Source organism: Artemia franciscana, chromosome 14, assembly GCF_032884065.1.
Source record: "Artemia franciscana chromosome 14, ASM3288406v1, whole genome shotgun sequence".
Classification (NCBI taxonomy): Eukaryota; Metazoa; Arthropoda; class Branchiopoda; order Anostraca; family Artemiidae; genus Artemia; species Artemia franciscana.
In genome coordinates, this window is record NC_088876.1 from 30,946,572 (window position 1) to 30,957,497 (window position 10,926).

At 33.6% G+C, this 10,926-nt stretch overlaps 1 protein-coding gene across 2 annotated transcripts in view; it reads right to left on the minus strand.

Moving 5' to 3' along the window:
- Positions 1 to 10,028, minus strand: part of LOC136035568 (serine--tRNA ligase, cytoplasmic-like) — a 53,695-nt gene extending 43,667 nt beyond the window's left edge. The window contains exon 1 of one of the 2 annotated variants that reach the window (XM_065717440.1): positions 9,785 to 10,028. In XM_065717440.1, coding sequence (XP_065573512.1) covers positions 9,785 to 9,920 — 136 coding nt within the window. In that variant the 5' untranslated portion in view covers positions 9,921 to 10,028. The remainder of the gene's footprint in view (positions 1 to 9,784) is intronic. The other variant, XM_065717441.1, reaches the window with a different exon arrangement.
- Between the last annotated feature and the right edge of the window lie 898 nt (positions 10,029 to 10,926).

Sequence of the window (10,926 nt, forward strand, 5' to 3'; positions counted from 1 at the left end):
AGGTGGTCATATTATATTCCTATTCTTTTGGATATAACATTCTGTTCTCTGGATATGATATTATATTATTATTATATTTCACAACATAATAATAATTATTTTATTATATTTTTATATTTATATTTTTATATATTTCTATTTTCATGTTTTTATAATATGATATATTATATTATTATTTTTTGTTAATATAATACACTATTATCATATTTTAAACCATATTATTATATTACGTTATTTTCTCTGGATGTTATATTCATCTTTCAGTAGTAATTCTGACATATACTCTAAAACGCATTTAGCAATTTTAGATTTTTGGCATACTCAATGAGAAGAACATGGTTTGTTTTTTCTTTCCTTTACATTCACTTTAAAAGGAGATAGTGAGGAGAAAATGTTTGTCTTCAGAAAATGTTTTCCCAAAAGAGAAAAGAATCTGATCAATTTTGACCAGCCCAACAAAGTTCTAGCAAAATGGGGACTTGCCAGCAATAGGAACATTCCTTTACTAACCAGCCCAACAAAGTGCTAGCAAAATGGTAACCTGCCAGAAATAGGAAAACTCATTTACTATAAGTTAAAAGCTATAGCTACTAAAACTGTATATAAGATGACCAATTGTGATCAGCCCAACAAAAGCATTTTCTGCAGAACTTATGATTTTCTGTGGGATCAACATGGCATACAGTGTTTTATTTGTAAGTAAATCAGCCACCTCATTGTGATGAATTTCTTAGTAACTATGAATGTGGTGAAAATACAGCTGGAAGCCATTGTCCCAAATGTTCAATATTATTCTTCTAAATTCTATATCAAACTGTGCCAATTAGCTGTTGAGTAGATTTACAAGCCTGTGAGCAAAATCAACTTCCAGGAGTTATGAGGGTTTCTTCTTGATGACAATCTGGGCTTCAATCATTTCTTTTAGTTTAACTGTAAGGATAGATCTCCTATTTGGAATCCTAGTGGATGGAGAGGAATAAAATAAAACAAAACCGGAATAAACAAATAAAAACAAATAGGAATAAGAATGAAACATGCCGCCAAATAAAACAAAGCCGAAATAAACAAATAAAAACAAATAGGAATAGGAATAAAACAAGCCGCCAAATAAAACAAAGCCAGAATAAACAAATAAAAACAAATAGGAATAGGAATAAAACAAGCCGCCAAATAAAACAAAGCCGGAATAAACAAATAAAAACAAATAGGAATAAGAATAAAACAAGCCGCCAAATAAAACAAAGCTGAAATAAACCAATAAAAACAAATAGGAATAGGAATAAAACAAGCCGCCAAATAAAACAAAGCTGGAATAAACAAATAAAAACAAAAAGGAATAGGAATAAAACAAGCCGCCAAATAAAACAAAGCCGGAATAAACAAATAAAAACAAATAGGAATAAGAATAAAACGAGCCGCCAAATAAAACAAAGCCGAAATAAACAAATAAAAATAAATGGAAAACTGGACTTCACAACGCACAACGACTTTGGACAAAAAGTTGTAACTGTGCAAAAAAGTTTTTGTTCAACCAATTCAAAAGCTACAGGATATGTATTCTGAGCCAGAAGAACCTTAAAGCACAAAAAAGTCCAAGTTGAAAAGAGTTTAAGCCAATGAAAAGGACCAAAAACATTTAAACACTTTTGTAAACTGAAGATAGCCTGTTGTGATGTAGGGTGTCATTTGATTGAAGATCTAAAAAAAAATTTACTGGGGGGAGTTTGAAGGCATTAGCTCTTCTGATTCATCAGTTACACAGTCTTGAACTTGAAAACAATGGGAATTATTTTCCAAAGTTGCTTTTATTTTTCAGCAAAGTGCAAATGATATGCTTGCCTTTTAGTGTTGGCAGTCTAACTCTTCTTCATGGTAGTTTCGGTTTTTTAATTTGACTTATTGCATGACTCAATTTCTATCCATTTAAGGCTTGGATATTATTCTTAGAATTACACTAACCCACCCATCCCCCACCCTAAATGTTGTTACCATTCTGACTCATGGTCATTCAGAGATTATTTACTCAAGGGTAGTAGGGTACTATAGAATTATAAATATCGATTTGTAAAAACCATTTATTTATTAAAATCATTAAGGTCCTACCATCAACGTGCAAAATCAAAACACTGCAAGCACAAATTTTGTATATGGTGATGATTCCTGAAAAACCTTTGGGGTTTTCTGTGCTTGTTGATTTGGACAAGTTTAGGGCTTATGTTACATCTGGCTTAAACAAGTCTTACAAAGTCATTTGTGCCTTACTGCTAACAACATTTATTTTGAACAGTTTTTACGTTTTTACTTTACAACTAAAAATTAAGCATTAACCAAACTCACAACAATTCCTTTTTTAATTAATACATATTTACAACTAATTTAATTCTACCACTTTATAAAGACTCTTCCAAACACAAAAGGAAATCAATTGACAAAACAAACCTTAAAAAATTTAGGCGTCTGGAGGTTTGATGGATAACAACAATGCCCTTATTTACAGGATTTTTTTTTTGCTTCATTTGTAATTGTAACTTCTAGGTTTTTTTTACAATTTTGATAAAATAATGGATCATTGTTTTGCCAGTTTTATATGTCTAATTCTTTTCAAACCTACATTTGTTTTTTGTTTTGTTTTTTTACTCTGAAATACAAATTCGGCCTAAGTTAGCAATTGTAATCTTTTAAAATAGATCTTATCTTTACAAAATAACCACTTTATAGTACCACATGATTTTGAAACAATTAGAACAATTAGATAAATATATTATTTGAAATACCTGAAAAACATGTTGTGAAACTGGAAGGAAGCAACAGAATCAATCAATAAAAACTCCCTGCACATTATAAAGTAGGGTTTTATTATTATAGCATTGACTTGTTGCTATGGGTATGACCTGTAGCTATATGACCCTATTAGGAGGATGTAGCTATATCTGACCCTGTTAGGAGGACATGGAATACAACTCTCTTTGTAGCAACCATTACATTTGAACCAGTGCTGATTTAGTTGGGATTGGGTGACTACAATCTTGTAGACATTGTTTTTTGAACACGCAAGTTTGAAAAAAGGTACTATTACAGCCTAGATTATTTAAATGCACACATTCTTATTTGCAACATTTGTCTATGATGGAATATATTCATCACTGAGATACTTTGCAGTAGGTTAAACCCCTATCCAAGATAGGGAGATGTTTTCTAAGATTGAGCTCAAGCTAAAAATGTGCATTTACAATTAGAATTCATAACTGAATTTGAGAGCACTTAATAATAAGTATTGTATCTGGTGTAAAAATGTTTAAACTGATGACACACCTATTAAGAAAATTCAGACAAACCTTATGGTGAAAAAAAAAATCCTAGATTGTATACTAGAATTTTCATGGTGATTTGATAATAGGATACTGATGAGGTGTGCAACTACTGAGTATCTTATTCCAATTTTCCACTGTAAGAAACTGTTCCAAGATTCTTATATGATATTGTTGGTAAAAAGAGGGATTTGCTCTACAAAGGTAATTAGACCCTAGAAATTGCAATAGTTACAGAGTAATTTTTAAATAATTAATGTGAGCTTACATCTGGGTTTTAATAGAAACTAAGATTTGTATCAGCCTTTTAATAAAAATTTGAAGTGCATCAATATTTGGTCTACTACAAAACAGCTGCAAAATTTACTTACACTGTAATATCCAGGTGTACAATAGAATACTAAAAACACTTTAAGTTTTACAAAAACTAACATGTGATTTCTATGAATTCAGTTGCACAAGAGAATGCAACAAAACATCAATAAAGACAAGTTAAAGTTTGTATCCAACTAAGACAAATAATGTTTTTTTTTCTGAATTTGGTCTCCTTCTAAGAACAAAAGTAAAAATTTCCACTGCATAGCTTTCATTTAAATGTAAAGGTAATGGAGTGTTCAAAGAAGGGCAACAAAACTTATCCCAACAACAGAGAACCTATGAGGGACACATCACCTCACTCCAACTCCCTACTTCAGTGCACCAAACCAAAAGAGGAGACATAATAAGAACTTGTAAGCCCCTGTCTGATTATGTCATGTCTTCTCCCTATCCCTCTCAACTACCACAAGAGGACAAACCAAGAAGATACAGGTCCCATATTGCACAAAGCAAAAGTGTCAAAACTTCCTCTCAGTCTCACACCCTAAAAGCCTTCAGGAAAAGAGTTGGTAAAGACTAGAATAATCTACTTCAGTACACCAAACAAAAAGAGGAGACATAATAACAACTTGTAAGCCCCTGTCTGATTATGTCATGTCTTCTCCCTATCCCTCTCAACTACCACAAGAGGACAAACCAAGAAGATACAGGTCCCCTATTGCACAAAGCAAAAGTGTCAAAACTTCCTCTCAGTCTCACACCCTAAAAGCCTTCAGGAAAAGAGTTGGTAAAGACTAGAATAATCGTAAATAGAGGCTAAACAAATAAGATTTCCTACAGGAGGTTCAACACAACCTTATCTTGCTGGACATTTATCATAAGGCAATTAATGTACTGCCTATCATTTGACTGAAGAAAAAAATTGCTATTGAGGGTCAATTCAAGTTGTTAGAATAGTGTTCAAAAACTTGATTTTTTCTCATTGAATGAGCTCCCTCAAAATTTTTTACAAACACTCCTTATGTAAAAACTTTGTGTAAGGTTTAGATAGATAGATAAGATTTTATTTTCACCAAAATTTTCATGGCACTGTCAAAATTCTTATGGTACAGTCACATTAAAAAGCAATGCATAATAAAAAAAACAAAACACATCAATCCTCCTGACTTTTGCTATACATTTTTACAAAGCTAGGTATAAAACTCTTCGCTAACCACTGGTGGACACAGCATACTGGCTGAAGTTTGTCAACAGGCACTGCCACCCTGCACGGGAGTCGTTTTGTTGTGGACTGAGGGAGGAAAAGGGTTTTGTGGATTGGGTGGATCAAAGATTTTCTTCCAAAATCCATGCAGAGTTTCTCTCTTCTTCTTTCCAGAGTTTTCATTTTAAACTTTGTCAGCAGCTCTTCATACAACATTTCTGCCTGCTTAGAAACTATCATTAGAGCTGTTTTCTGAATGCCATACAGGAGCTGCATATTCCAGAATTGGGCAAATAAAAGATGTAAATATTTGGAGGAGGTGATCTGGAGGGGCGCCATGTTTTGATATAAGCTTGAGTATCTGCAGCCCAGCATTACCCCTTTTTACTAGACTAGTTGTGTTTGCTTCCCATTTTAAATCACTGGTTATAATAACTCCCAAGAGTTTAATCTTACTGACTTTAAGAGAATCAGAGATAGTTGGTTGGAAATTAGGTTCAGAAGAATTTAAAAATGAAATAGTTAAAATAGAAGATTTACTGTCATATTTGAATCAGAAGCTTTAGTCTTCACATTATTAAAATTTTGATTTTTTAAAATTAACTATTAAATTATTGTTAAAATTAAAATTTGGGCTTTGCTACATTCATTTGCTTCACAAATTTTTCCAAGGGTAAGGTCATCAACATATTTCCAACAGATTTCACAAGATTTACTGTCATATTTGAATCAGAAGCTTTACTCTTCACATTATTAAAATTTTGATTTTTTAAAATTAATTATTAAATTATTGTTAAAATTAAAATTTGGGCTTTGCTACATTCATTTGCTTCACAAATTTTTCCAAGGGTAAGGTCATCAACATATTTCCAACAGATTTCACAATCATTAGCAATATTATTAATCATAACTAGAAAAAGAATAGGACCCAGAATGGTACACCACAAAAACTGGCACAGGTTCAGAGAAAGACTTCTTATATTTTAAAATTTGTAACCTATTTATTAAAAAACTCTGAATGATTTTCACAACATCAGGGTTCACTCTAAAATCAATTAAAAGCTTAGAAATTAAAATGTTATGATCAATCAGATTGAAACTCTTTTTGAAATCAATTATTATTAAATTTAGCCATTTACCAGGCTCATCAACATTCTTAAAAATAAAATGCAAAAGACTGACTAGATAATGGGATGTTGATGTATTCTTTCTGTTACCGTACTGACGAGGATCAAGGAGGGGTTCAACTTCAGCTTTACCTTACCATAACTTACAGCCCTTGTCCCAATGGTTGGGGGAGGATATCAACCCAAGATGCATGGCTATTTGACCTTTGGACTATTTTGAACAAAATGGCTATCTCAAATTTTGATTGGATAAATTTGGCACAAAACAGAGTGTGTGGGGGGGGGACTGTTTGCCCTTCAACTAATTTTGATTCTTCAAAATGGAACTAGAGCCTTTGATTTCTATTTGAAACAGCCTCCTCCAAAATATAAGTGACCCCCCCCCCTTCCATAAGAGCTTTACTTTTTAACAATGTATTTTTTACTTGTATAGCTTACAACCCTTGTTGTGGGAACTGTAGTGGTTTTGTCAACCCTGAGGTATAATTAAGGTTATCTAAATTCTTTATTGGATACATTTGGGGGAGAGAGGGTTATAGTGGAGGGGGGGCTGGTCACACTCCAGTCAGTTTTGATTCTTAAAAGGGGAGCTACAGCTTTAATTCTGATGAAGTGAACCATTTCCAAAATTTATACAACCACCCCTTTGGGGGTCATGGCATCCTCTTAAAAAAACAAAAAAAAACAGGAAAAAGAACAGCGCCAAACAACAAAAACTGTCAGTGCATTACTGCACATCCCTTATGATAAAAATCTGAACCTTTGTAAGTCCCCCACATTTAATAGAAGAAAACAAGGAGATATGATTCTTCCCCATCAATTTATATTTAATAATTACCTTAAATCGCAGCTTGGAGTGATATAAGGATTATCCATCCTTGTGATGCTCCATGAGAAAAAAAAGAATTCGTTTGGTGTAGATTGTGGCTGTTAGGTTAGACTCTTGTGGAGGACTCTGCAGCTTCCCAATTGTAAAGGAACTCCTGGCAGAGCCATTCCCTATCAAGGTGGGACTTGAACATGTCAACTGAAGTAGCAGAAACTGTTTCTTCAGAGAGCTGGTTCCACATATTGATGATTCTTCGGCTGAAGAAGTGGCTTCTATGTCTACTCGTGGAACACTGCATGGAGAGCTTCAAAGAATGTCCTCTAGTACCAGAATGCAAGGGCTGTGCAAAGAGACCAGGAAGGGTATTTTTAGAGAGGATTTTTTTGGTTAAAATAATGTCACCCCTTTTCTGTCAGTATGTCAGCGTTGGCAGCTTCAAACGACATAGTCTTTCTTCGTATGGAAATTTATTCATGTTGGTAACCATCTTAGTGGCACAATGCTGGACATCCTCAAGCAACTTCCTATCTTTTTTGAAGAAAGGGGCTGCCAGTGACATTCCAACCTCCACGCGTGGACGTACAAGCGGCTTATATAACTTCATAAGAACTATAGGGTGTTGGCTGGAGATGGTTCTTTTTATGATACCAAGGGTTTTATTTGCAGAAGATGAAACAGACTTAGCATGGCTGCTAAACTTTAATTGGTGATCTACAATAGCCCCAAGATCTCTTTCATCAGAAACAGCAGAAAGGAAGTTGTCTTGAAGGAAATACTTATGATGCTTGTTATTTTTGCCAAAATGAATTACATGGCATTTGTCAACATAGAAGAAGCCACATGTTAGCCCATCTTTCTAGACTATCAAGATCTGTTTGAATTGATTGCTGGTCAGAGGGAGTAGCTGCTTTTCCAACTAGTTTTGAGTCATCAGCATAAAGGGTAATAAGATTTGAAAGAAGGGTGGGTAATTTGTTAACATAGAAGTTGAAAAGTGTTGGTCCAATAATGCCCTTCCTGCTCTGTTTGCACACCCCTGAACTACACAATTAGGTAAGAAGCAGCCACCCAAGAAAATCATTACTACAAATACTATTATAGCATAACAAAGATTGAAATCCTTAATTTGCTCTAGCTGCAATTTCAAGATACACATTTCATTGCATGTTACAGCACAGATTCCAGAATTGAAAGATCAAGCTTGTTAAATAGAGCAGCAATGCATATCTTAAATTTGGCTGAATCAGGCTCTTTAGAAGCTAAGTAATCACTGTTAGAGATCTACTGCAAGAAGTTCTCTTTACTTCACCAAGATTTTAGCTGGCTACTAAATATTCTGTGTATAAACTAAATTTGAATTTGTCATTCAGCAATACTCCCAGATCTTTCTTGTAGTGACTATTAGTAAGTGACCAGTCAAAACTGTCACAAGATTTCATAAAGTACTAGCTTTCAGGGCTGTTAGCTCAAAAGAACATGACTTTAAATTTCAGGATGATAACGTCCAGCTACCAGGTATTTTTCCACATTAAAAATACATCAAGAACTGCTTGGATGATTTTGGGGTCATAAATTAGACTAATTATTCTGGAATCATCTGCATACAATGAAATCAAGTTCTTTATAGTTGAAGATGCATCCTTGATATAGATACTGAATAACAATGGGCCCAGAACTGTACCCTGAGTATCCCACCTTCAATGTGTGCTGCTTTAGAGAGGAAAATTGTTCTAACTTCTTCAAATAATTTTACCTACTTGTTTCTGTTGAGAAGAAATATCATCATCTAGTTTAATTGGAGTCTACAATTGAGTCTTCTGCAACATACTTTATCAAATTCTTTCACTAAATCCAATAATATGCCAACTGAAGACCTGATAACCATAAGTTTTGTGACATACTCATATGCAGGTCAAGGTTTGTAGCAACTAGGCCTTATTGACTGGGGTGGAAGTTATGTTGGTGGGCAATAATAGCTTATCTGTGCTTAGTTGTTTTACAATGACTGAATTAACTGGGCCTTTCATGAAATTTCCTTACTCATGAGGTGAGTGTTATTTGTCAATGTAATAAAAGCCTCCTTCTATCCTTTCCAGATAAATTCTGTGTTTAGGGACCTTTGGAATAATAGGGTGAGGGGATGAAATAATACTACATATGTTTCTTTGAAAGCTGGGGTGGGGGTACTCCATCTGGTCTTATGGATTTATTTGGGTTAATATTTTTAAATCAGCTTCTAGATTTACTATTACTTTTTAGAGTAGCATAACAAGGAGGATCTAGAGGTACTATGTCAGCAGTTCTTTGGGTATTTGTGTACAATTAGACCTGCTGAAAAGGAAACATGTTAAGAAGAAATTGTTACTTCAAAAATATGCTGAAAATATGTTGTCATTTATTCATGTAAGTACTTTGCTTTACTGTACAACTGTATAGCCCAAATTATGTTTCCAATGTATTTTTCTGTAATAACGTGAACAAACCACTTAATGTCTTTTTTATGCTCTTTAAAAAATACAATAATTGCTTCTATTACAAAGCAAACTTTAAGCACTTTTTGAGCTCTTAAACATGACAAATTTTCAATTAAGCATGAGTTATCCATTGTTTTATGACAAAATAGCCTAATATTACATTTTCTCAGCTCTGTTTTCTTGTTTGTTTTTCAGGAAGTAATACTAAATTTTCTCGGAGCCAAAATTATTTATAATAAGGTTAATTTAGGTTAGGTCAAAAAGTGCTTAAATTTGAATTTATAATAGAAGCAATTATTATAGGCGTAATTGTAAAGAGCATTAAAAAAGACATCAAGTGGTATATTCACTTTACTAGTAAGTCAATAATATGAACTGTCATAGATTTACCTAATATTTTGCATGGTATGGAGCAAGAATTATCTTCTCTGCATGTTTCCTTTCGAGGAGCCGACTTCAGCATTAGTAGTCTGCTACCAATCCTAGCCTACTGAATAGAATAGGCATAAACAAAAGGCACTTACATTTCCTCCATTCTGAGTCAAATTCAACAACTTTGTCGACAAGTTGTGGATCCTTGAATCTTTTCTTTTGAAGATCCCTGATCTTCTCAGGGTCCCCACCTTTATCTTGGCGGAATTCTTCAATATTTAAGACCATTTTTGTGTACTATCGTGTGACAGTTTCTATCTTGTTCACAGAATGAACGAAAAGGATGATGACAAGGAAACGGTATTTGGGTTATTTTCTTTTCTTAAATTAATGGCTTCTATCAATGTTGCCAACTGCTGAGGTTCAAGCGAATGAAAACTAACGCCCGAAAAGAGTGATTTTCACCTGAAAAGTAAAGTCAAGGGATTTGTCGGCACTTCTGACGTATGAAACCAAAAAAGGAAATAATAAATGAAAAAAATTAAATAGGTGAAAAAAAGAGAATTTTGAGTGACAAAATATGAAGACGAAAGCCAAGCAAATATTTCAAATTTTATTTTCTCAATTGGTAAATTTATGTTTATTTTAGAATTAAAATTTTTCCAAGTTTATCGCAGAGTTTTGAAACACATGGTACTGTAATAAAAGTTTTGTTCTCAATTGTCAGTGTAGCTGAATCAAGGGGACGGGATCCCTATTTTCCTGCATTACCTTTTTAATCGTCTATCTATTATGTTTTCAATGAGGTTGATTGGGTAACCACTGCAGAATAGAATATCTTTAACGTAACATAATCTAACTCAGATCTTACATGATTACGTGAACATATTTTTAGAACCCTATCGACTAAAGAAAATACTACCCTCTTTTCACAGAAGGAGGGTGGTTTGACGAGAAATGTAGATACCGATCATTATGGATCGGCTTAGGGAGATTTCCTGAATCTTCCAGTTCTATTGTGAACTGAAGATTCGAATCAAAAGAGTTCAAATTTGCCAAAAAATCTTTTAGAGAGTCCTAACATGTTCCCAAACAGCAAGAATATCATCAACGAGGCGAAACCAGAGAGAGTATTTCAAGGGTAAACTATTTAAAGCAGATTATTCTATGAAATCTATGTGAAAATTTGCCAAAAAAGGAGACAAAACAGTGCCCAAGGGTAGGTCCTTTATCTGGAGGAAAAATTTTTCTCAGAATTTAAAATACAGAAAACTTGTTGCAAAGACGTAAAAGC